Source organism: Schistocerca americana, chromosome 1, assembly GCF_021461395.2.
Source record: "Schistocerca americana isolate TAMUIC-IGC-003095 chromosome 1, iqSchAmer2.1, whole genome shotgun sequence".
Lineage (NCBI taxonomy): Eukaryota > Metazoa > Arthropoda > Insecta > Orthoptera > Acrididae > Schistocerca > Schistocerca americana.
The window spans coordinates 555,058,855-555,085,947 of record NC_060119.1 but is presented as its reverse complement, the minus strand read 5'-3'; the positions used below and the strand labels follow the sequence as shown (position 1 = coordinate 555,085,947).

Sequence of the window (27,093 nt, the reverse complement as noted above, 5' to 3'; positions counted from 1 at the left end):
TTGACACTCGATTGACTTGGCTCTCTCATCTTTGTCAGATTAAGCAGAAGTGCTGGTAGCACCTCAATGCCCTCCATTGCCTGAGTAACACCAATTGGGGTGCAGATCGGTGTATTCTGCTGCAGCTCTACAGAGCCCTTGTCCAATCCCGAATTGACTATGGGAGTGTGGTTTATGGTTCAGCAGCGCCTTCAGCATTGCATTTACTCAACCCTGTGCACCACTGTGGGGTTTGATTAGCGACAGGAGCTTTTAGGAGTCCAGTGACCACCGTACTGGTAGAGGCTGGTGTCCCTCCACTGCAGATCAGACGTGCACAACTGCTCACCAGTTATGCAGCACACATTCATAGTTCCGCTGAGCATCCGAATTACCATCTCCTTTTACCGCCTGTGGCAGTCCATCTCCTGCATCGGCTGCCCAGATTGGGGCTATTGATTGCGGTTTGCGTGCCGTCCCATCTCTCCGAACTGTAGTCCTTTCCTTTACCACCTCTACTTGCAGTCTGTTCATGTACGCCTCCATGGTGAACACTTTGGCTGCAGCTTTGTCTGGACCTTTTGTATGGCCCTAAGGACTCCATTAACCCTGCCACTCTCCGCTGTCATGTCCTCTCAATTCTTAACGTGTTTCGGGGCTCTGAAGTGGTTTACACCGATGACTCAATGGCTGACTGTCACGTAGGCTTTGCATATGTTCATGGAGGACATATTGAGCAGTATTCCTTGCCAGTTGGCTGCAGTGTTTTCACTGCAGAGCTGGTGGCCATATCTCGTGCTCTTGAATACATCCGCTCATGTCCTGGTGAGTCATTTCTCCTGTGTACTGACTCACTGAGCAGCCTACAAGCTATCAACCAGTGCTACCCTCGCCACCCTCTGGTAGCATTCATTCAGGAGTCCATCTATGCTCTGGAATAGTCCTGCCGTTCCGTGGTGTTTTTGTGGACCCCAGGACATGTCTGAATCCCCGACAATGAACTTGCCGACAGGCTGGCCAAATAGACGATGCGGAAACAGCTTCTAGATATAGGCATCTCCGAAGCAGACCTGTGTTCTGTCTTACACCGCAGGGTTTTCTGGCTTTGGGAGACGGAATGGCATAACAGCATGCACAACAAACTGTGTGTCATTAAGGAGACTACGAATGTGTGGAAGTCTTCCATGCAGGCCTCTTGCAGGGAATCGGTTGTTTTCTGCCGGCTCCGCATTGGCCATATGTGGCTAACGCATGGTTACCTACTACGTTGCGAGGACCCACCTCAGTGTCGCTGTGGCTCCCAAATGATAGTCATCCACCTCTTGCTGGACTGCCCACTTTTAGCCGCTCTGCGGCAGACTTACAACTTTCTCAGCACCCTGCCTTTGGTGTTGGGTGACAATGCCTCCACAGCACCTTCAGTTTTACGTTTTATCCGTGAGAGTGGGTTTTATACTTCTACATAGGTTTTAGCGCATGTCCTTTGTCCCTCTGTGTCCTCCACCCTAGTGCTTTTAGGGTGGAGTTTTTGAGGTGGGAGCAGAGTGGCTGGCTTTTCCTTTTTATCCTTGTGGTTGGCCAGCCACTGTAATCTGCTTTCATGTTTTACTCTCTTCTGTTTCTAGCATCTCACTGTTGTTTTCTTGTCCTCTTTTGTTCCTTTTAGTGTTCATTGACTTCCCTTCGTTTTTGTGGCTTTTCCTTTCTTTCCATTTGTGTTGTGTGTTTCGTCCACTTTATTCTCACACATGTGGCATTGTTTTATTAGGAACAAGGGACCGATGGCATCTTAGTTTGGTCCCTTCTCCCACCTTTAAACCAACGAACCAATCAGCCATTTAGCCATCTGAGGAAAGGGTGGAGATTCTCACATCCGCTGAGGACCTAGATCTTGCCAGACCCTCAGACACAATGGATATAGACTGCTCAGGCAAAAAGTTAGTGGCAGCAGGTGACCCTGATGCGTAAACTGCCTCATTGAATGTTCCATTCCTTCCCAGTCTCACGATGACGTCATCCTTCTGAGGAAATGCGGCGCTTTTTTCCACCGCCTGGCTGAGCTACGGCAACTGTTAAGCTTTACACCTGCTGTTTGCATTGCCCTCCAGGAAACCTGGTTCCCAGATATGTGGATCCCGGTTCTCCGTGGCTCTAAGGAATGTTACAGGAACCGTAGCGACTATAATCTAGTGTCAGGTGGAGTTTGTGTTCATGTCCTAAACTCAGTCTGTAGTGACACTGTGGTCCTACAAACCCCTCTTGAAGCTGTGGCTGTCAGAATAAGGACGACACAGAAAATAACTGTCTGCAATGTATATCTTCCTCCAGATGGTGCAGTACCCCTGAATGTATTAACTGCACTGATTGATCAACTACCTAAACATTTCCTACTTTTGGGAGATTTTAATGCCGAGCACTCTGTTTGCCGAGCACTCTGTTTGCCGAGCACTCTGTTTGCCGAGCACTCTGTTTGCCGAGCACTCTGTTTGCCGAGCACTCTGTTTGCCGAGCACTCTGTTTGCCGAGCACTCTGTTTGCCGAGCACTCTGTTTGCCGAGCACTCTGTTTGCCGAGCACTCTGTTTGCCGAGCACTCTGTTTGCCGAGCACTCTGTTTGCCGAAGAATTACCCCCCAGCCTTTTGCACTCTCAAACGGCGGGTGGAAGTGAAAGTCCTCTCATGCACTGCACGCCACAGTGAATCCTATAACACCCCATTTACAGAGTGGGAGCACCTTAGTGCCCCTGCACATTGCCCCGACACAGCTCCTGGGCCTGATCGGATCCACAACCAGATGATTAAACATCTCTCATCGACTACAAGCGACATATCTTCATAATCTTCAATTGGGTCTGATGCAATGGGATCTTTCAATCGCATGGTGGGAGAGCAGTCATACCAGTGCTCAAACCCGTTAAAAACCCACTTGATGTGGATAGCTATCGGCCCATCAGCCTCACCCACGTTGTTTGAGAGGTTGCTGGAACGTATGGTGTGTCGGCAGTTGGGTTGGGTCATGGAGTCACATGGCATGCTGGCTTCATGTCAGGGTGGCTTCCGCCAGGGTCGCTCTACCACTTATAATCTTATATTGCATGAATGAGGTCTCCGGATCCTGCTCCCGATTTTTATCCAAAACTTCATCTAGCTTCATACTGTGGGTGCCCAAGTTGGTGCCTCCCATAGTTCCAGCAAAATACAGGAGAATGGAGTCCTTCAGGGCTTTGTATTGAGCGTCTCTCTCTTTTTAGTGGCCATTAATGGTCTAGCAGCAACTGTTTGGCCCTCCGTGTCACCTTCTCTGTATGCAGACGACTTCTGCATTTTGTTCGGCTGCTCCAGTCCTGGTGTTCCTGAGCGTCGCCTACAGGAAGCCATCCACAATGTGCAAGCATGGGCTTTAGCCCATGGCTTCCAGTTTTCCGCCATGGAGACGTGTGTCATGCATTTCTGTCGGCATTGTACCGTTCATCCGGAACCAGCACTTTTAATGACGATCCACTCACTGTAGCGGACACACATTGCTTTATTAGGTACAAGGGACCAATGACCTCGTAGTTTGGTCCCTTCTCCCCTCTTCTAAACCAACCAATCAACCAGCGAACCATTAAATATCCTCGTTTTCTTTGTCTGTGGGATAGTCGTGCGAAAAATGAGCATTGGAGAGCAAAGACTGGCCACAGGGGATGAACCTGACTGTAGGAAAAGATAACATCATTCGTGAACCATTGGTCATTCGGGAAAAAATCATTCTTGCTCCACTGCTCCTATAAAACATTTTGTTAAAGCTTTACAAAGGAATGGCAATGGCTTCAAATACATTTGTCAATCATTCTCTGGTTAAAAGCAGGAATTTTTGATGGGCCACAAATCTGTACTCTTATAAACAATGATGATTTCACAAACAGCGACTCAAGTTGAATTAAAGGTGTGGACAAGCTTTTTATCAGTTCTTCAATAGCAGACAAAGTGCTCCAGAATTTCCAAAAACTAGGAGCTAGTATGAGTGACAAATTGCATTTTTTTTTTTTTATCCACGGTCATTTAGATAAATTTTCTGAGAACTTGGGCAATTACAGCCAAGAACAAGGGGAACAGTTCCAGTTGGACGTCAAGAAAAGATATCAATGCCGTTGGGATCACCATATGATGGCAGACTACTGCTGGAATTTGCAGAGAGACTGGCCAGACCAAAAACACTGAAGAAAATCTCATACAAAACCTTTTTCTTAATTCTTATTGATATGTTTTTGTTGTTATGATTAATGTTATTATTCCTTGTATAATTTACAGCAATTTGCTTGTTGAAATAATCTGATAACTTTAAAATAAAAGATTTAAAAATATTCTCCTATTTTTTTTTTTTTAATAATTTAATTGCCATTATAAATGGATTGCCTTTATCTCAAAAAGTAGAATTAATTCAACAAAAATATTGTTATTTTTGTATTCTGGAAATCAAAATTACCTGAAATTAAAGAACCCCATGTGGCATAATCAGTGTTAATCTGTGTTGTTATAACGTATTAACACTATTTATGGCATTAAGATAATGTAAAACTATGTACCATATGTGTAATTAGTCATTTGCCCTTAGAAAGAGTGTGGTTTTTTGTAGCGCCAGAAAAGGAATATAAGTTTTAGTTCTTCTAACCTCACATTAAGGGCCATAGTCATCTCACTGAGATATGTGCTGGCTGAAGTTAACAGACACACTTCCTGAAGCTCCAGCCTCTACTTCTATAATCTGTTCAGAGAACATCAGCCCTTGCCAGAATTATTATACACATTGACCATAAACATACCAGTTTTGTTACGAATCGTGAAAGAATCGTGAAAAATCAGCACCACTAATGCAAAAATACTGTACATAACATTTGTCGTCCCATGTTAGGAGGTTGTCTAACAAGAAGGGGCAGTGACTGAGAGACCTGGATGAGATTTGGGAATGCATTTCATACAGTACTCCAGTCTAGCTTCAGCAAGGTGCCCTCCAGGGGGAAGGAAAACTAAATCAAGAAGTGCCTTGAAAGAACAATTGATCGTGTGTTTGAGTCAAATCTCTTTTCTCCAGTGCAAATGTGGAGACATTCGCTGTTTTTGATTCGATGCATGATATTTCTTTGTTGTCACTATGTTGGCCACAAGCTTCCAGTTATTGATATACCAGTGAACTAAGGGGAACAAATAGTGTCTAAGTGTGAAGGGATTTCTATCTGTTCAAAAACAAATAGCACTACACAAGAGATAAAATTGGGATTTTTCATAGCAATACTATTTCAAAAGAGGAAGTCCACAGCTGTTTCATTATGAAATTTACCAACTTGATCAAGAAAAGCACTGAAGTACATGTAGAGGTGAACACTCAGAACAATTAGCTCTCCAGCAGTCTCGTACTTTGATTAAAATATCTTTGTGATTGACATATCAGCTAGTCAAGCTGTAGAGGCCTGCCACCAGCCAATAGTCAGTCTTTCTTGAGTGTCATGTACTGCAGTGTTGCCTATTTTGTAGGTACATGCAGAGTCTTGTGAACTGCAATCTGTCAATCACAGAGGTACCTAGTATTTTATGCAAGGTATAATCATGTTAATGGAGTTTACTTCTATTTTGTTGCACAGTTAAGATAATTCTGCCATTGATGTTCATTTACAGTGTTTTGGCTTCTGTAAATGATGGTGATTTATGATGACTAAAAGAAAAAACCTACATATATTTTGACAGTTTTGAGTCAATTATGTGAAACTAATTGGCATACTACATGTTTTTCTTTGTTTCTTACAGAAATAATTGGCCTAGTTTCCGACATGCATGCCAGTGCCAGTCAAATCATCGAACATTTCAGCGCCAAATCCTCCACAGGCGAGCATTCTGCAGATAGCCTTAATTCTAATCCGGCCAAATTATGTTTTGTTGTGAAGCAATCTGTGAGAGAAGCTGCCGTAGGTTTGTTCTTACAGTTTTTTTACTTAAATTTACATTAACAATAATTGAAACTTCCTGGCAGATTAAAACTGTGTGCTGGACTGAGACTTGAACTCAGGACCTCTCAGGAGAACTTGTGTGTAGTTTGGAAGGTAGGAGGGTGATACTGGCAGAAGTAAAGATGTGAGGACGGGGTGTGAGTCGTGCTTGGGTAACTCAGATGGTAGAGCACTTGCCCACGAAAGGCAACAGTCTCAAGTTCGAGTCTCGGTCTAGCACACAGTTTTAATCTGCCAGGAAGTTTCATAGCAGTGCACACTCCACTGCTGAGTGAAAATATCACTCTGATTAATAATAATTAATTTTTTAATCTTGCATTATTAGTCATTTATACATAAATCTTGAATGACCAGAAGCAATATCAGTTTTATCTGTGCCAGAGTGACTGAATATAATAATATAGCTTCAGTTGAAAGGTTTAATGCAAAGTGATTATTTTTCCTCTCTTCAACTGTATCTGGGGAAAAATTTACAAATTAAAACAAGTAGGAGGAAAAACAAAGGTAGATGAGTTGCCAAATATTTTCAGAAGATTTTTTTACATACTTTCTGAAAGCTTGACAGATTCTGCTACACAAGTCTATCTCCTGGAAAGGATAACAAGCAATAGAAAGACTTCATGTAAGGATCTTATTGTGAAACACTGTAGTAAATCAATGAAGTAAGAATTCTTGTATGGCAGATAACATGTGCTCAATCAAAAGTTAGACAACTTGAAAGTATTGGAAAAGAGAATAGTGAAATATATTACCTTTGCTTGCAGCAGAGCTTTGTAGTTACAAAGCAATGTTGAATTTACTGTTTTTTTTTTTTTTGTAAAAAGTAGTAAAAACATTATGAAGGAGACAGTGAGACTTCTCTGGATATTTCCACTGGGCTAATTCCATGTCATTTAAATGTAACACTCAACCTGACCCACTCTGATTTCTTTGAAATTTAGTGCATTCCATGAGCCCAATAAGAGATAGAAAACTACTAATTTTCAAATATATTTGAGAATTGTGACGAAAGTCACAGGTCAGCAAAGTTTGGAAACTTTGTGAAATTTACATAAGTGTCTCATAAATGACTGTAATACTGGTTTTAATCCAGATATAGGAATGAAACTTATATTATTGAAAAAGCTAATGAGTTCAAGGTCATTGACCTTGTATGTCTCAAGATACCTGTTGTGACTCGCTGATCTTTCAAACTGCCGCCGCGCTGTTACGCGCGTCCTCTACATGCGGCGCTGTCTGCCAGCCATGCAGCAGCAGCGCCACCTAAGCGGCCAGCCAGCCAGCGGCCGCTAGACTCGGACTTGGTTATCATTTGACTGTTAAAGTGTATACATGTCTTACTCTGTTTACTTGATCTGTGACTTACATGTATTGCGTCGTCTTTGAAATATATTTGTTCAACTTGAAGTTATAACAATTGGCGACGAGGTAGTGAATTTTTCTTTTTCATCGTTGACCCACATTTTCCATGGGTACTTTAGAGCAACTATTGCAAGGTCTCATTGAACAGCAAATGCTTCTCAGAAATGCGATTCGTGATTTCGTTGCGGCACCAAACGCGGGGCGTCTCTCGTCATTGTCTCTACCTCCTTTTCCTCCTGATGACAAGACGGCGGAAGACTGGTCTGATTACGAAAAACGTCTTCGACAGCACTTCTTGGCATTTCATGTCGCGGACGACCAAACATGTAAGTCTCTGTTCCTTTCATGGACTTCACCTCAAATGTATCGCTTGTTGTCGCAATTGGCTCCTTTGAAAGAGCCTGCGTCTTTGTCCTTTGCTGAAATGTGCTCACTTCTGTCCGTCTATTTTCAAAAGCATATGCATGTGGTCACCTCTCGTGTTGCCTTTTATCGTTGTCAGAAACAACCGCATCAGTCCTATCGTGCTTGGGCTGCTGAACTTCATGGCCTCAGTCAAGAGTGTACATTTGTTACTGAAGTTCACAAAGAATCCTACGCCGATTCCATGGTACGGGATGCCATTATCCGGTTGGTGCCAGACAAAGAAGTTAGGCAACGTGCCCTTCAGTTGGCAAATCCAACTGTAGATGAAGTCCTATCCATCGCTCAGTCTTTTGAAATTTCTCGTGCCGCTGGAGCACAAATAGAGGCATGGGGTGATGTCGGGGAAATGCAACCTCTGTGCGCTGTTGACGAAACGTGTGGCGTGTCCCCGCTGGCCGACGTGGCCGCAGTACGCTCCCAAGTGCAGCCTCGGCCTAACCGTAAACAACCCTCTAAGAAACTGCAGCAAAACCCCCGGCAACTTCCTTCATGTCCACGGTGTTTTACGAAACATTCACGAGAGGATTGTCCACAACGTTGGGCCGTGTGTCACAAATGCAAAAAAAAGGGTCATGTGTCATCCGTTTGCAAATCCGACTGCATACATGGTGTTCTTAGCACACTGGACTCGCATTCGGGAGGACGATGGTTCAATCCCGTCTCCAGCCATCCTGATTTAGGTTTTCCGTGATTTCCCTAAATCGCTTCAGGCAAATGCCGGGATGGTTCTTTTGAAAGGGCACGGCCGATTTCCTTCCCCGTCCTTCCCTCACCCGAGCTTGCGCTCCATCTCTAATGACCTCGTTGTCGACGGGACGTTAAACACTAATCTCCTCCTCCTCCTCCATACATGATGTTCATGACGATTGCGCTGATTCTGATTCTGTGTTGTCTGTCAATTGTACTTCTTCCCTTTCAGGGAAGTTTTTCCTCGCTGTCCAAATACTTGGTTGAGATGTTCGCATGCAGGTGGATACTGGTTCTGCTGCCACTATCATCAATTCTCAGATGTGTCTTCAGTTTGGTTCTCCAATCCTGTCACCTGCCACTAGGCAATTACGGACTTACAATAAACAAAAGATTTCTCTCTTGGGACAATTTGATGCTGAGGTATCTTACAAATCTGTCGTTCGCACTGTTTCCATATTTGTGGTCGACCATAGTAATGTGGAGAATTTTTTTTTGGTCTCGATGCCTTTCCCGTTTTTGTGTTCTCCATAGATGACTCTGTCAATATCGTCTCTGATGCTATTCCTTATGCTCAGTTGGATTCCTTGTCGATGACATTTTCGTCCCTTTTATTCTCCTGGGTTAGGTAGTGCAAACGACTTTGAAGCTCGTCTCACGCTTAAACCCACTGCTCGGTCTAAGTTTTTTTGGGCTCGGCCCATTCCTGTGGCCCTTCGTTATCAGGTTAAATGGGAGCTGGATCGTCTCACTGCTTCAGGGGTCTTGCTTCCTGTCACTTCCAGTGAGTGGTCCTCTCCTATTGTCGTTGCTAAGGCAAATGGTGATCTTTGTCTCTGTGGCGATTTCAAAGCCACTGTAAATGCTCAATGCCTTATTGGCACTTACCCTATGCCTCGACCTGAAGAATTGTTCACTAAACTTGCTGGAGGCCAGTATTTTTCTAAACTTGACCTGTCAGAAGCTTATCATCAACTTCCTCTTGACACTGCTTCCCGGCAGTTTCTTGTCCTTAACACGCCTTTCGGCCTCTATCAATACCAACGATTGCCATTCGGGGTTGCCAGCGCCCCTGCTCTCTTTCAGCGATTCTTGGAACAATTATTGCTCACTGTCCCTGGGTGTATAAATTACATGGACGGCATTGTTGTCACTGGCTCCACCACTGAAGAATATCTTCAGAATCTCTGCACACTTTTTCATGTCTTACAGACTGCCGGTATTAAGTGTAATCTTCAGAAATCAAAATTTTTTTCAGGCATATATCATGTACTTGGGGTTTCAACTCTCTCGGGATGGTATTCGTCCGCTTCAGCAAACTGTCGCTGCGATCGATGCCGTTCCTCGCCCTACATCTGTTAAGGCACTGCAGGCCTTCTTGGGGAAAATAGCATACTATCACAGGTTTTTACTGTCTGCTGCTTCGGTGGCTCAGCCAATGCATCGCCTGTTGCATAAAAATGTGCCTTTTCACTGGTCCGCGTCGTGTGATGTGACTTTCCAGAAATTGAAGACTATGCTGAAACAGGCCCTGTGCGTGGCTACTTATCAACCTGGCCAACATCTTGTTCTTGCCACAGACACCTCTCAATATGGGGTTGGTGCAGTCCTTGCGCACCGTTTTTCTGACGGTTCTGAACAACCCATTGCTTATGCCTCCAAAACACTCATGCATGCCCAACAAAAGTATTCTCAAATTGAAAGAGAAGCTTTGGCCATTATTTATGCTCTTCATAAGTTTGGTGTTTTTCTCTATGGATCCAAATTACATCTTGTTACGGATCACAAACCACTTGTTTCCTTGTTTCATCCATCAATGTCACTTCCCGACAAGGCTGCACACCGCCTCCAGCATTGGGCTCTTTACTTGTCTCGTTTCAATTATGAGATTCATTTCCGGCCGACGGCTCAACATGCGAATGCTGATGCACTGTCTTGTCTTCCCATGGGTCCTGATCTGGCGTTCGATAGGGACGAACTTTTGTGTTTCCACCTGGATGTTGCCGAGCAGCGGGTTGTGGATGGGTTCCCCATCACCGGGGACCGGCTGGCGGTTGCTACGGGTTCTGACCCTACCCTCTCCCGGGTTTTACGCTGTATTCAGAAGGGTTGGCCAGATCGTCCGTCCACTAAGACTTCTGATCCGTTGTGGAACTACTACGCTTTGCGTTACCACCTCACGGCTAGGGATGGTGTTACCCTCCTTTCCACCGAAAATGCTTCGCAGTGTGTTGTGGTCCCTGCGTCTTTGCGGGCTTCGGTCTTATGCCTCCTTCACCAAGGGCACTGGGGTGTCTCTCGCACAAACTCTCTGGCGCGCTGTCATGTGTACTGGCCCGGCATCGACTCTGAAATCGCACACATGGTCGCTGCCTGCGGCCCCTGTGCGTCACGTCACAGGCCACCGCCCCGAAGTCATCTTTGCCACCGTGGCCTTCGCCTGAGAAGCCCTCGGACCGTATTCATACTGACTTCACGGGACCTTTTTTAGGTACTTATTGGCTTCTCGTTATTGATGCCTACTCTAACTTTCCTTTCATTGTGCGTTGCACGTCGCCTACCACCGCGGCAACCACCAATGCTCTAGCTCGCATTTTCTCTTTGGAAGGCCTTCCTCTACTCTTGTTACTGATAATGGTCCGCAATTTGCCTCTTCTGATTTTGCGGATTTTTGTGCCCGTCACGGCGTCATGCATGTCACAGCCCCTCTGTTCCATCCACAGCCAAACGGTGAGGTTGAATGACTGGTCCGCACATTTAAGGATCAGATGAGGAAACTCCTGGCTTCTTCTGCTGCTGATGATGCGCTTCTCCAATTTCTGGCTTCTTACTGTTTCACCCAATGGGCGACCACAGCCCGGCTGAGCTCTTACATGGCCGACAGCCCTGCACACTACTTCAAATTCTGCGGCCTTCCATCTCACGGCAGCGGGTGCCTTCGCTTGGCCGGTTCACCACCAGCAACCTTGTATGGGTACGGGGATATAGCATCTTACAACACCGTGGCCAACACCTTTATGAAATCCAGGCGGACACGGGTGTTGCAGTACGTCATTCGGACCAGCTTCGGCCTCGTGTGCCGGCAACGCCTGTTCCAGATGCTGCTACACCACCTTCGGCTCTACCTGACACTCGGGATCCTGGAATCTCTCATTACTTACAACACAGTCCTCTCACCATCATATCGGTGCCAGCACAAGAACTGACACCAACAGGAGATGCACCCATGCAGGAACCAGATGACCATCATCTGTCAGAGCAACTCTACTCGCCTCCTCCTCCTATGGACGCGGACACATCGCCCATGTCTCCTGTGGAAGACTGTGTCTGTGAAAGAAAATGGAATTGGCATACATAAGCAGAGGCAGCTAGGGTTGCACAATCTTAAGGAATTGTATGCATGTCTCAAAGATACATATCCTGGTGTAAATATTGCATTCTTCGGTGGACAGTCAGTGATTGCTATGTGGAAAGAAATGCTGTTAACAGGCGTATGTGTTTGACATTCATTTGTGGGTTGCATAAGTCTTGTAGACTTGTGGAGAAGCAAATGAAGTGCGGACCAGCTTCCTGCATTTACGTGGATCACCTCTACGACTTGTGTGTTTTCTGCCATACCAGACACTTTGGTTATCAGAAGATTTGACATTCTCACAAGACTGATCCAGTGATATCGACTGGAAGAAAGTACTCTCTCCCTATATCAGATAAGGTGAACATTAACAATTTAATTATTGGAGACTTGTGAAACGAGATGTAACCAATTTTTATTGCCTTTTCTTTGAAGCTACAAGGTAAATGGGATGTAATATCACTGCAGTAATTACTTATGACTTGTAGTTTTTAATAGTTTGCTTTTCATATTTATTGTGCTATTTGATAGTGTGCTGTTCCCGACAAAATAAATTTTTGGGCATGATGCGTTGATGTTCCATGTTGATATTTACCATGTTTATAGTAGCTTACTGTGGCAATACAATATATTTTCTGAACTTGGGTGTTTTGAGGATTCAGTGTCACCTTGGATGTGGAGATTCTTAGAAACCTACCATGTTGTGTATCAACATGAAGCTGTACTCATTATTTTTTCAATTATATAATGTTCATTGCTATATCTGGATTAGGACCAGAATTATAGTCATTTATGTTGAGAGAGAAACTCATAAATTTCACACAATTTCCAAATTTTTCAGACCTTTAACTTTCTTCACAAGACCTTTATACCTCTGCAAATTGGTAGTTTTCCATCTGGATAATTGTATGCACCAAATTTGAAATAAATCCATGATGCTCTGGTAGAAAATGTTTTCTGTGTTGCACTGACATGAAACTAACCCCGGATATCTTCGAGGGAAATAGCTGTCGGCTTTGTAACTGTATTCAGAACTACCTCATACATACAAAACTCAAAAATGATCCAGTGAATAAAGTAGGAAGGTCTGTAAGGCTATTCACATGTGTTGCTGCTGTATACAGAAAATTTTTGAAGACAGAAAACTATTTCATGTAATAAAAACTGCAGAGGATTGATGATTGGTGCAGGGACAGGTTATTGGCATGTAATACATCGTGCTTACACAGTTGTGAAGACCTGTGTTTGTTTCATTGCATTGTTGAAAATAAATCTCTGGATACAGTAGCAGCCATAAAATACCTGGGAATATTTGTCGTGAGTGATTTGCAGTGGATTGTCTGAGTTCTAAGGAAGTGTAGTTCATACACAAAAGTGGCTTATTAAACACTGGTTCAGCCAATTATGGAGTATTGCTTGTCAGTCAGGGCACTTACCAGATAGGATTTATAGAGGAACATATCTATTATGTAACTGTGTTCTTGTTGTTTGTTGTGTAAACTGGCACAAGAATACATTTTGTAACAGAACTAATGTGGGATTTTTTCCCCAGCTGGTGCAAAATTGTTGTTGCTTTGTGATCTTTTCACAAAGCGCAAGGCTGAACTCTCACGTGAGGAACGGCATGAAATCATCCGCTATGCGAAGTCGCGGTTACCGGTTTTCATGAGCCAGCTCCAACGTTTCCTGCAAGGTGTAAAATCAACTTTCAGCAGTATGTCACCCAGCCAGCGACAGGAAGTCGCTACTTATCTTGTGCCTGAGGTTAATGTCACAGTTATTATCATACTAGAGCCAGTAATTAGTTCAAAATGGAAATCACTGTTAATTAGGTGAGGGCATATATTCTACCACATTTGAAGCTACACTGAAACCCAAATAGTGTTTTAACACCCTTGTATGTATCTTGATTTTTGAATGTGCTTTGGACTCCAGTAATTGTCATCCTATTTAATACAAATTTTCCTTGGAACTTAAGTTCAGTTTTGCTTTTTAAAAAAATATGCAGTAGTAACTAAATAACAGAATTTAGTTTGTTCAAATAATAAGATTTTAAATGGGTGTTGGTCTATACTCTCTACTTGTGCGGATGTATAGGCTTGTAATTTGTTTTGTACATAAAATATCTTATGTCAACTAAGTACCTTTAGTATGCATGTGTGTTCTAGCTGAAAACTGAAATGTGTGACATGGTCTGTCGAGAATTGCCAAGGTATGCTGAATTTGAATTAAGATACTCTGTATAAAACCTAAGGAGCAAAAGTATTTTGCACACAAAGTGCTACAAAATATTAAAAATATGCAAAAATTTGGTGTTAAAAAATCATCTAGATAAATTTTAAAATTTTTAAAATATTGTTTCCAAAATTATAGATTAGGATGGAACATGATGAAGATGATAGAAATAGTTGTATACTAAATGAATAAGTAATCTATAAAGGACTTATAAAACTGTGTTAATGAAAGTATGTGTAAGATAAATTGTAAGTCACTGTTATATTGCAGATAGAGAATATGGTGAGTTATCTAACTTCATTCTGGTTTCTTCTTGCACACAGATTGAAACTATTTTGGATACTGTTTCTACACTAGTAGTACAAGTGAAATCAGCCCTGGAACATATTATAACTGTTCTTTCTCCATCAGAAAACCCAAAAAGTCAGAAGGAAAAAGTTGGTGAAGTACTCACTAAATCTTTGAAAAATGTAAGTGAACTGTATTTATTATCTTTTCTTCTGTTTTCTGGATATCAGTTTTTATGATAGACACTTCATATTTTACAGGTTTTGTACAGAAGAGAACTTAGCAAACTGAGAAATTTTCATCAGAGAATAACTTTCAGTTTAGTTCATCTTCTACAAAAGAAGTAAGTAGATAACATGAAAATATAGCAATATGTAAAGTAATATGTAGGGAGAACAAACAAACAAATGTTCTTAAGTACTCAGTTTAGTGATCATTTGCTTTTGCAGTGCTGGATTATTAATAACAATAACTCATCATTTTTTGAAATACCATGCCATTCAGAATCATCTCCTTACTGTGATGTACAAAAGCTGCTTTTCCACTGTCTGTTATCTGTCTCTTGCAGTCAGCAAAAGGAAAGGTGTAATGCTGGCACTGGACTGTCTTCGTCTTCTTCTTCTTCTTCTTCTTCCTCCTCCTCCTCCTCCTCCTCCTCCTTCTTTTCTAAAAGGCTCAGCCTTCTCTCCTCAGCAGTCATTTTCATCTTCATGTATAACATCATTCTATTTCACAGGTTATATTTTTAAATAAATGTTCTCAGTTGTCCCCAAATTTTTTGCTCTAAGACTTTGCCTTTGAAGATCTTTTACAGAAGAATATCTTATGTGATCAAGTGTCCAGTGATTTTTTCATAGTACTATCTCATTTGTTTTACTGTCTGTATGTCAGAACATTCCATGCAAAGGTCTTAACAAGTCTTTCCGTAGTTAGATACTTATATGTTTCTTAAGCAAAAGAGTATTCTTATATGGAAAGCATTCTTGGCCATTCGTATTCCTCTCTTGATTTCCTTGAGATACTTGTTGTTTTCCTCCACAGTGCTACAGAAATAGCAAAATTCGTTTATTTCCACATGTTGCTCACTGCCTGGTTTTATTTAAGTCTTCTATGACTTTTATCGTTCTTGGCAGTGTGGTTTCAGTTGCATGAGACTGCAGTCCTGTGTGTGTGTGTGTGTGTGTGTGTGTGTGTGTGTGTGTGTGTGTGTGTGTGTGTGTGTCGTCTATTGTTGATGAAGGCCTTAATGGCCAAAAGCTTTAATTGTGAGAGGCTTTTTGCTGTGCCTACCTGTGACTCAGTATCTCCACTATATGGTGAGTAGCAAGTTTCCTTTTTTTGATATTGTTACATTCCATCCTGGATTTTCCATTGTTTGACTTTTGTCTTCTTAGTATTTATTTTCGGTTTGGTTATCCCTTGATTTAGTTCTTTCTGCGAGTGTGCGAATCTGAGGCAGTAAATCTGCATACCATGAATTTTGATTCCAGTCATCTCTCGTTTCGTTATTGTTAGTATCTCCTCAATGAACACATTAAATAAGGCAATAGAGGACACCACTGTCCAATTCCCCTCCTGATTTCTGCTTTTTTCTTGCCATCATTAATATCTAGTGCAGTACTTTGACTTTTGCGTGTAGTCAAAATTAGTTGGCTGTTCTTCCAGTCAAATTGTCCTTGCCTTAAATGATAGTTCCCATCAACCAAATCAAACGCTTTCACTAGGTCAGTAAATGACATACTTTTTCAGTCAACCACATATAATGCTTTTCCTAAGTCAATAAATACTACATATGTTTTCCTGTTTACTTCTAATTTCCATTCCAAAATTTGATGTTGTGTCAATATTGCCTTGCTTGTTCCTTTCCCTGATCTGAAGCCAAACTAATGATTGGCTAAGTTCCAGTCTTTTCTTTTTAATCCCCTCTTTAACCATTGACAGTAATATTTTTTATGCAGGTGGCAGAAGAGCTGGTGTTCTATATCTAAGAAAGTCCTTTATACCTGCTATCTTGGGTAATGCAATAGTTCGACTTTCTCTTACAGGGTGTATATGACCAGGGACATCTGGGAGAAAACCAGGAAAAATCCAGGAATTTTTACATCCGGGAGAAAACTGGGAAAAACCCGGGAATTTTTCATTGTTTGAGTTTTCGCTTGCATTTTTGTGATTTTGACTGATAAGAACTGATACTGTAACAAAGGATATTATTATATCCCACTACTGCAGAACAATGCTGCAGCAATAAAACATGAATGAGAGAAAAAACAAAAACAAAACTTAAATTGCAAAGGAAATGCCCCATATACAGTAACAAAACTCGGTGTTCATACAAGCATCTGCCAACAGCAAACTGTGTCAAAGGCTATAAGAAGACTATGCAGTGCTTTGTAACAACAAATTGCCTCTGATTAGCATGACATCACAACTGTTTACATTAGATTCGTTTGATCACTTACAAGTGGGCTCGTGCCCATGCACAGTTGAGTCGCGTATGACTACCACCTTCTCTCACTTCTGGCTGCAGAAATGTGACCTTGGGCTATGAAGTAGTGGCAGCAAGCAGCCAGATGCTACCTGGAAAAATTTTACTGGTGCGTCAAAGCTGCCAGATTCACGCATGCGCAGTGTTTTGTAAACACTGTGGCAGTTTTTGTATGCCCACATCATACCAGCCTGCCGCCATGCTGTTCAGAAAGTTATGAACCTCTTCTTTCACTCGTCATTGGAGGTGAATCACTGGGACCATAATTAATGCTGACAGGTACTGAGAGACTCTGAAAAAACTCAAATGGACAATTCAGAACCGGAGAAGAGGAATGTTGAGCAAGGGTGTAAACATTCTCCATGACAACACTCGCTCACACATCGCTCAGCAAGCCGTTACTCTCTTGCAAAAGTTTCAGTGGAACATAATCACCCATCCACCCTATAGTCCTGACTTGGCGCCCAGTGACTATCACCTGTTCCCTAGGTTAAAAGAACATTTGGCCGGAAAGCGATTCAGCTCCAACAACGAGGTGAAAGAAGAGGTTCATAACTTTCTGAACAGCATGGTGGTGAGCTGGTATGACATGGGCATACAAAAACTGCCACAGCGTCTACAAAAATGCATCGATAGAAATGGTGATTATGTTGAAAAATAGCTAAATGTTCAAGCTGTAAACTGATGTAAAACATTGTAGAAATAAACAGGTCTATGTACTTATAAAAAAATAGGAGACCTCACTTTTGGGACTATCCTTGCAAGTTGATTTCTGAATGCGTGCATAGTGTACGTGATGTCTCTGACGGGAATCCTTGTCGCATCTAGAAATAAACTGTCCTGCCCACAAAGAGGGATGGGGCTAAACAAGCTGAGCGAAATAAAACCAAACGGATGAATGCCAATTGCTGTTTGTTTATGTGGTTCACTGAGTTTGTGAATGATCAGTATTTTCATAATTACTAGCAAAATCCATAAATTTAGACTACCAGTGTGGAAATAAATGACTAACAGGAATAACAGGTAAGAAAGATTACATACTGTCTTCTCGGAGTATCCAAGACAATGAAATTTTGGCAGGAAATTTTTGGTCACATTGCTACACTAGTAAGGGCCAGTTGTACAGTCCCCGGCCAGCAGCCGCTTAAGTTCTATTCTGGGAGTAGCGTGGAAAACGCGTTACATGAACACGTAATAACACTTAACTGGAGAGTAATTGTAGGATAACTAAACTGGTGATTGTGGCAGGGTTAGTGAAGTTAACCAGAGAATACGTTTTGACAATGACAGGAATAGTTACAGAATTAGGGATGACAAGATTGTTTGTTAAAACGAGGAAGTAGAAGAAACGGTGATATCACACAAATCGTGAATGAATATGATTATTCCAAATTTATTTGAAAATTTCGTACTACTACTTTTCGATCTCATGCTTGAGAAACTGGAGTGTATGAATGAAATGTGAAACTGCTACCGAACATAAAGCTTTTTGCTTGTAGTAGGGCTAGTAGCCATTTGATATTGGTACTTCATGAATTATGTTCTGTCGTGGTATAAAAATGACCTTTTGTGCCAAAACAGTCTTGTTTATTTGGCGTGTGTTAAAATTGCTGTACTATTAGAAAGGCCTGTTTTGGTTTATCTAGCAGACAGTTACAAAATAGATGTAATCAGATCGAGAAACCCCACCAGTCTTGGGTACTATTTGTATTAACAGTTTTTTCAGTATTATACAGCGACATTTCGATTTTTCATGTAGCTTTCATGGAAAGGAAAGCATGCCATGTAAAGCTGTAGCAACATAACAGGGTTGAGGGGGGGGGGGGGGGGGGGGGTGGAGGGAGGGGAATGCTAGGACCTATGGATTAAAGAAATGTGTACTGTCTTGCATATCTCCTGTCTTTACAGGTTTTATGTACTCTATATGTAATTTTATGTTACACAAAACAGCAAGTAAAGAAATTTGGCTTTTATTAATCTTTTCCGCTGAGGGAGTCAATTTATTTGAAACGAAGTGTTTAATTCTACACTATTGGCTAGTTTCAAGTGTTCACTGCATTTCAAGTGCACATTTTCATCTACTAGTACGTATGGCATTATGCCATAATAAAGAGCCAAACATGAGATAATACAGTGCTGGTACTCCAAGAGAATTTGCATCCAGAAAACCACATTGAAAAGCTTAATATCAGGTTTAATCCTACTTCATTGGGAATCTGGACATGCGAGTGTGCACTTTAGTATGGTTCACGAAATTCTGATGCCCTTGGAGTATCCTCTGATGTCTTGTTTCTTTTATGACATAATGTAATGCCTTTTAATGTTTTACACATACAAAAATACGGGCTTCCTATGTCATCGTAGCTGCACAAGCGCGGTTACGCCTGTTGTCTGGCGCGCTCTGGCGACTGCTGAAACAAACCTATTGCTAACAGGTCGCTGGAAAATGTTTGGAATGGCGGTTTGAAAAGTGTTACTAACAAAGTATACTTCCTTTTACGCAAAATGAAATAAGTGTGAGAATGTACAATGAATTTCTTAATCTCAGAGCATTTGACTCTCATTTAAAAAATAACTCTTTGATGATAAGCCATTTAGAAGAATTTAGAGCCCAGAAGATCGGACATTTAGGTGTTATTAAAAATTTTACTGGCACATTTGTGTGATACATCTTAAAGTGCAACACGCGCAAAAAGTATCAACATTATATGTGGAAGCTTAGTGAAAGCTATGCTTTTCTTGCTGCGACACTCTGTATGTTAATTATGATTAGCTTTTGCTGTTTGTGTGTTTGCACTACTTAACAGAGATGTTGCTATTGGCTGACTACATCATGTGTCCTATGCTCTGACTATCCGCTGTCATCAACTGGCGAGATCATGTGACATGAGCTATGACTGGCTTACAAAAGTGCATCGCAATCTCAATTTCAATGCTTCGGAAAGTAATGTGCGGTGATTGGTGGAATTTGAATTTATACTTTTGTAGTATGAAAATAAGCAGCATACATGTTATTACACATCAAAGATCTTTCCAAAACGTGTTCCCCCCCCCCCCCCCCCCCCCCTCTCCCCGTGAGTTTTATTTTCTAAAGTGCCGGGGAATTCTACGCCAGTATATAAAACCACAACCATTCAAAGGGTTGATACGTTTTACAGTTCCGAGGGAAAGTATAATGTCACTTACCTCGTCCAGTATAAAGTGTATTTTTAACCGGGAAATTTTTTCCTTGTCCGCGTATACACCCTGCAGCTCTATAAATACTATGTATGTTTTCCTGTTTACTTCTAATTTCCTTTTCAAAATTTGATGTTGTGTCAATATTGCCTTGCTTGTTCCTTTCCCTGATCTCGAGCCGAACTGATGATTGGCTAAGTTCCAGTCTATTTTCTTTTCAGTCCCCTCTTTAACCATTGACAGTAATATTTTTAATGCAGGTGGCAGAAGAGCTGGTATTCTATATCTAAGACAGTCCTTTGTACCTGCTATCTTGGGTAATGCACTAGTCCACTTTTTCTTATGTCAGCTAGTGTGATTCCTCCCATATAACATTTAGATAAAACGGTACACAACTGTGTTGTAAGACTTCTGCAAGTATGTCATCTACACCCAGTGCTTTATTTGATTTTAACCTGCTTAGTGCAAGGTGGATCTCTTCTTTCGCTATCAGTGGTCCTTTATTGTTTTCAATCAGTTTTTCATCTTCAGTAACCTCATGTAAACTTTGTTTTAGCATATCTGTACAGGCACCTGTCACTTAAATCTCCTATGTCAAACAGCAATGTTCCATTTTTATCTCTCACTATGTTACTCATGGTTCTGTCTGTGCTGCAACAGTTTAATCTTCAAATAAGCTTCATCTTGTTCCCCATACTTAGTCATGTTCTATTTATTTGCTAATTTTGCCCAGCCACTTTTCTTTGAACAGCACATTGTTATTATGTTTTTTGAATGGTTTATATTGATCCAGGCACTTTAAGTCTTTTCTTTTTGTCACATTTTGTCAGTGAGTTCAGTTATTTCTGGGGTCATCCAAGGTCCTGTTTTCATTATTCCTAATTCGACTGTCATATTTGACTTGGTATCATCCAAGCTGGTTTTTTCTGTCTGATTCCATTGTTTTATTAGTGAATTCTTGTGCAACCTCTGCTTCCATCAGTTTATATATTGCCTATTTCATTGGATATTTCAGCTAGTGCTTCTTAAATTTGATATTATATCTTCCCACAACAAGTGGTTACTATCTATATTAGCGCCAGGGTAACAGTGAGTACATTTTACTTGATTCCTGTACCTGTGTGTCACTATTATACAGGGTGTTACAAAAAGGTACGGCCAAACTTTCAGGAAACATTCCTCACATAGAAATAAAGAAAAGATGTTATGTGGTCATGTGTCCGGAAACACTTAATTTCCATGTTAGAGCTCATTTTAGTTTCGTCAGTATGTACTGTACTTCCTCGATTCACCACCAGTTGGCCCAATTGATGGAAGGTAATGTTGACTTTGGTGCTTGTGTTGACATGCGACTCATCACTCTACAGTACTAGCATCAAGCACATCAGTACGTAGCATCAACAGGTTAGTGTTCATCACGAACGTGGTTTTGCAGTCAGTGCAATGTTCACAAATGTGGAGTTGGCAGATGCCCATTTGATGTATGGATTACCACGGGGCAATAGCCGTGGCACGGTACGTTTGTATCGAGACAGATTTCCAGAACGAAGGTGTCCCGACAGGAAGACGTTCGAAGCAATTGATCGGCATCTTAGGGAGCACGGAACATGGAACATTCCAGCCTATGACTCGCAACTGGGGAAGACCTAGAATGACGAGGACACCTGCAATGGACGAGGCAATTCTTCGTGCAGTTGACGATAGCCCTAATGTCAGCGTCAGAGAAGTTGCTGCTGTACAAGGTGACGTTGACCACGTCACTGTATGGAGAGTGCTACGGGAGAACCAGTTGTTTCCGTACCATGTACATCATGTGCAGGCACTATCAGCAGCTGATTGGCCTCCACGGGTACACTTCTGCGAATGGTTCATCCAACAATGTGTCAGTCCTCATTTCAGTGAAAATGTTCTCTTTACGGATGAGGCTTCATTCCAACGTGATCAAATTGTAAATTTTCACAATCAACATGTGTGGGCTGACGAGAATCCATACGCAATTGAGCAATCACGTCATCAACACAGATTTTCTGTGAACGTTTGGGCAGGCATTGTTGGTGATGTCTTAATTGGGCCCCATGTTCTTCCACCTACGTTCAATGGAGCACGTTATCATGATTTCATGAGATACTCTACCTGTGCTGCTAGAACATGTGCCTTTACAAGTACGACACAACATGTGGTTCATGCATGATGGAGCTCCTGCACATTTCAGTTGAAGTGTTCGTACGCTTCTCAACAACAGATTCGGTGACCGATGGATTGGTAGAGGTGGACCAATTCCATTGCCTCCACGCTCTCCTGACCTCAACCATCTTGACTTTCATTGATGGGGGCGTTTGAAAGCTCTTGTCTACGCAACCCCAGCACCAAATGTAGACACTCTTCGTGCTCGTATTGTGGACAGCTGTGATACAATACGCCATTCTCCAGGGCTGCATCAGCGCATCAGGGATTCCATGCGACGGAGGGTGGATGCATGTATCCTCGCTAACAGAGGACATTTTGAACATTTCCTGTAACCAAGTGTTTGAAGTCATGCTGGTACGTTCTGTTGCTGTGTGTTTCCATTCCGTGATTAATGTGATTTGAAGAGAAGTAATAAAATGAGCTCTAACATGGAAAGTAAGCGTTTCCAGACACATGTCCACATAACATATTTTCTTTCTTTGTGTGTGAAGAATGTTTCCTGAAAGTTTGGCTGTACCTTTTTGTAACACCCTGTATAATCGGTTTCCCATTTTACCACCAAGTGTCTTCCACATTTAGCATCTTCCCTTTGGAGCTTCATGATGTGTTTTGTTCACAAAATTGTAATATTTTCTCACCACTTGAATTCTCAATCCAAACTTGACAGGTCACTTGTGGTTCTCTTGTATGCCTACCAACACATTAAAATCACCCATTAGAATAACATTGTCTTTAGTTTTTTTCTCATTTCCATTAATTCTTCAGTGGGATTATTATTATAAATGTTTTCTGTTTCATCTTCATTAGTATGCGCCATTGGTAAAGACACTTGAATTATAACAATAATCTCAAGTGGGCTAGCTTTTGACTTTGTCATTAATATCCTATTACTGGACTCTGAGAATATGAATTGAGAATACAAATTAATTTTCTGGACTAATGAGCAGCAATAATTTTTTGTATAGGTGTGTTGAACACATTTGTGGTCATGCATTTCTCTAGTCAGCATTATAGAATTTAGGCCTGTGATGGTATGTGTTGGTAACTGTTAATGGTCTGAACTGTTAATGGTCTTGATATCTCAGCTTCCATTCTTATTTATTTATTTAAGTTATGCTGGGACCTTCTGGCAAATCATGCCTACTTCACCCCCTGCGGGTCCGGGGTAAGAATAGGCCCGAGGTATTCCTGCCTGTCGTAAGAGGCGACTAAAAGGAGTTTCAACCGTTTCGGCCTTCTATGTGATGGTCCCCCTTGGGGTTTGACCTCCATTTTTCAAAATTCTACAGAAGTACGAGCCTTTTGGGGAAGGACACCTTACATGGTGTACCACTGGTCCTAAGTGCACTAAGACCTTGGCACTCAGCATTGCACCGGCGTTGTCACCATACCCATTATTCCTCAAATTGGGCCTAAACGCCTGATGGGTTGTCCAAGTTACGCCCATAGTGCATCTCCATCTGCACCAGCGATCATGATGGACTTTCCATGGCACCAGAAATCCAGCACGGTAGCCAGCCCGTTGTGGTGGGGTCGTCATGTACCCTCTAGGTTGTAGCCCCCTGACAACACAGGGATCGTACTGCCGATACCTGAGCTGCACCCTCCCCACGTTGGCCAAGGAGTAGATGCCCGTCTCCTTGGGGCATCAGGACTCCCGGCAATGGTCATCCTGCCAGGTGGCCCTTGCTGCGGCTGGGTGGCGCCCGTGGGGAGAGCCCCTGGTCGGAGTGGGTGGTATCGGGGCGGACGTTTCGCACATGAAACGTCAACACGTATCAGGTCGCTCTGCGGCCGAGTCTTCCAAAAGATAAGGTACTGTTTCTAGTTCTGGTTCTCCTGCCCTTTCCCCCTTGGCCACTCCATGGGAGGAGGGACAGGCCCGCTGGCTTGGGGCGAAGTACTTCCCCCGCTATTTGGTCTGTTTTCGAACAGATGGGGGGACGTTCGCCACCTCCAAGCCCATGTTCTTTGTTCAGCACATTGAGGACGTCTTCGGGGAAATCGAGGCTCTCAGCAAGATGCGCTCAGGGTCCGTTCTTATCAAGACCACCTCTGTCACCCAGTCGGCGGCACTCCAGGCGTGCGACCGCCTAGGGGACATCCCCGTATCCATTGTCCCACATCTGGCACTAAATAGGACGCAGGGGGTTATTTTTCATCGTGACCTCCTGCTACAATCTGATGAGGAGCTCAGGGCCAACCTGGAGCGCCGCGGCGTGCATTTCGTCCGGCGAGTCCAGCGCGGCCCCAAAGACCGTCGCATCGACACCGGGGCCTTTATCCTCGCCTTCGAGGGGGACGTTCTCCCGGAGAAGGTAAAGGTGATGTGCTACCGGTGCGACGTGCGACCTTACGTCCCGCCTCCTATGCGCTGTTTTAGGTGTTTGCGCTTTGGGCACATGTCGTCCCGGTGTGAGGCTGAGCCCCTTTGTGGCGACTGTGGACGTCCTCTTCGTGAGGAACATACTTGCACCCCACCACCTCGGTGCCCTAATTGTCCTGGCGTCCACTCGCCTAGATCCCCAGACTGCCCCGCCTATCAGAAGGAGAAAAAGATACAAGAAATCAAAACTTTGGATCGACTCTCTTATTCTGAGGCCAGGAAGAAGTATGACCGCCTTCATCCCGTGTCACTGGCCACTTTGTTTGCCTCAGTTGTGTCCACTCCTTCCGCTGTATCCTCACCTCTATCCTGTCCCCCCTCCGCCTCCTCTGCCCATCAGGGGGCTCTGCCTGCGCCTCCCAAATCCCTCCCTTTCAAATCCTCCTCCCCCGCGGCCCCCACCCCCCCTGCCCCAGGGGCCACCCTTCCTCCTCCTCCTCCTCTCCCCACGCCACCTGAGAAGCGATCCTCTTCTCAGGCGTCCATCGGTGAAACGTTCCGGACCCCAGCTTCCGAGGTCCGGCGTTCCAAAACGGACCCCGCGCGTGAGGACCTTCTTCAGGTCCAGCCCACCATCCCTGTGCCTCCTCGGCCTTCCAAGAAGGCCTCCAAGAAGAAGTCTCTATCCCCCTCTCCACCCCGGCGCGTTTCATCTGACGCTTCATCCGTGAGTCGCTGCTCCCGGCCGTCCTCAGTTTCGCCGGGACGCTCTGCTGCCAGGCGTTCCGCCAGCCTTTCGTCGGCAAATGATGCGGCCCCTCCTACACAATCAGGGACAGCGGCCGCAGCTGGCGACGAGTCGATGGAACAGGATCCGCCTGCCGTCAGTTGTAGCGTTGTTGCCTCGCAACCTGGCCCTCCGCGGCCATCGAGGTGACCAGCTCTTCCCCGTCTCGTTCCCCCAACTTTTTGACTAGCAATGGCGTTGTTTCATTGGAACATAAGAGGTATTCGATCTAATCGGGAGGAATTACAACTGCTCCTCCGCCTGCACTGTCCGCTCGTCCTTGGTCTCCAGGAAACCAAGTTGCGCCCGACTGACCGTATTGCCTTTTCCCACTATACCTCGGAGCGGTATGACCTCACCCCTGTGGACGGTATCCCAGCTCATGGTGGGGTCATGTTGCTCGTTCGGGACGATGTCTATTACCATCCCATCCCATTGACCACCCCACTCCAAGCAATAGCTATCCGCATTACTCTTTCTGCTTTTACTTTTTCAGTTTGTACCGTCTACACTCCACCGTCGTCTGCTGTTAGTCGGGCTGACATGATGCACCTGATCGATCAGCTTCCCCCGCCGTTCTTATTGTTTGGCGGCTTCAATGCCCATCATCCCCTTTGGGGCTCTCCTGCATCCTGTCAAAGAGGCTCACTCTTGGCGGATGTCTTCAACCATCTCAATCTTGTCTGCCTCAATACCGGCGCCCCGACTTTCCTCTCGGACTCTACTCATACCTACTCCCACTTGGACCTCTCGATCTGTTCTACCACTCTTGCCCGTCGGTTCGAGTGGTATGTCCTTTCTGACACCTATTCGAGCGACCACTTCCCCTGTGTCGTTCGTCTCCTGCACCACACCCCATCCCCACGTCCTTCGCGCTGGAACATACTGAAAGCTGACTGGGGACTTTACTCCTCCCTGGCGACCTTTCCGGACCACGATTTTCCCAGTTGTGACAGTCAGGTCGAATACCTCACGGCTGTTATTATCCATGCTGCCGAACGTTCCATACCTCGTACTACTTCTTCTTCTTCACGTCGCGTTTCCGTCCCCTGGTGGAACGAGGCTTGTAGGGACGCTATCCATGCTCGACGACGTGCTTTACGCACCTTTCGCCGCCATCCTACGTTGGTGAATTGTATTGAATACAAACGACTCCGAGCGCAATGCCGTAGAGTCATCAAAGACAGTAAAAAAGCTTGCTGGGCCTCTTTCACGAGCTCCTTTACCAGTTTTACTCCCTCTTCCGTTGTTTGGGGTAGCCTGCGCCGGCTGTCGGGCATTAAGGCCCACTCCTCAGTACCTGGCCTGACCTCAGGTAATGAGGTCCTTGTTGATCCTGTGGCTGTCTCCAACGCCTTTGGCCGCTTTTTCGCGGAGGTTTCAAGCTCCGCCCATTACCATCCTGCCTTCCTTCCCAGGAAAGAGGCAGACGAGGCTCGGCGACCTTCCTTCCACTCCCTGAATCTGGAAACTTACAATGCCCCCTTTACTATGCGGGAACTCGAACGTGCGCTTGCACTGTCCCGGTCCTCTGCTCCGGGGCCAGATGCCATTCACGTTCAGATGCTGGCACACCTTTCTCCGGCGGGCAAAAGCTTCCTTCTTCGTACCTACAATCGCGTCTGGACCGAAGGTCAGGTCCCCATGCGTTGGCGTGACGCCGTTGTTGTTCCTATACCCAAACCCGGGAAGGATAGACACCTTCCTTCTAGTTACCGCCCCATTTCTCTTACAAGCTGTGTCTGTAAGGTGATGGAGTGCATGGTTAATGCTCGGTTAGTTTGGATTCTTGAATCTCGACGACTACTTACTAATGTC

At 43.8% G+C, this 27,093-nt stretch overlaps 1 protein-coding gene across 1 annotated transcript in view; it reads left to right on the top strand.

The window, feature by feature from the left end:
* The window catches only part of LOC124606171, a 125,403-nt gene that overhangs the window by 31,530 nt on the left and 66,780 nt on the right, over positions 1-27,093 (top strand). Inside the window, exons 6-9 of the mRNA XM_047138141.1 lie at positions 5,764-5,925; positions 13,343-13,554; positions 14,349-14,495; positions 14,574-14,656. Coding sequence (XP_046994097.1) covers positions 5,764-5,925; positions 13,343-13,554; positions 14,349-14,495; positions 14,574-14,656 — 604 coding nt within the window. The remainder of the gene's footprint in view (positions 1-5,763; positions 5,926-13,342; positions 13,555-14,348; positions 14,496-14,573; positions 14,657-27,093) is intronic.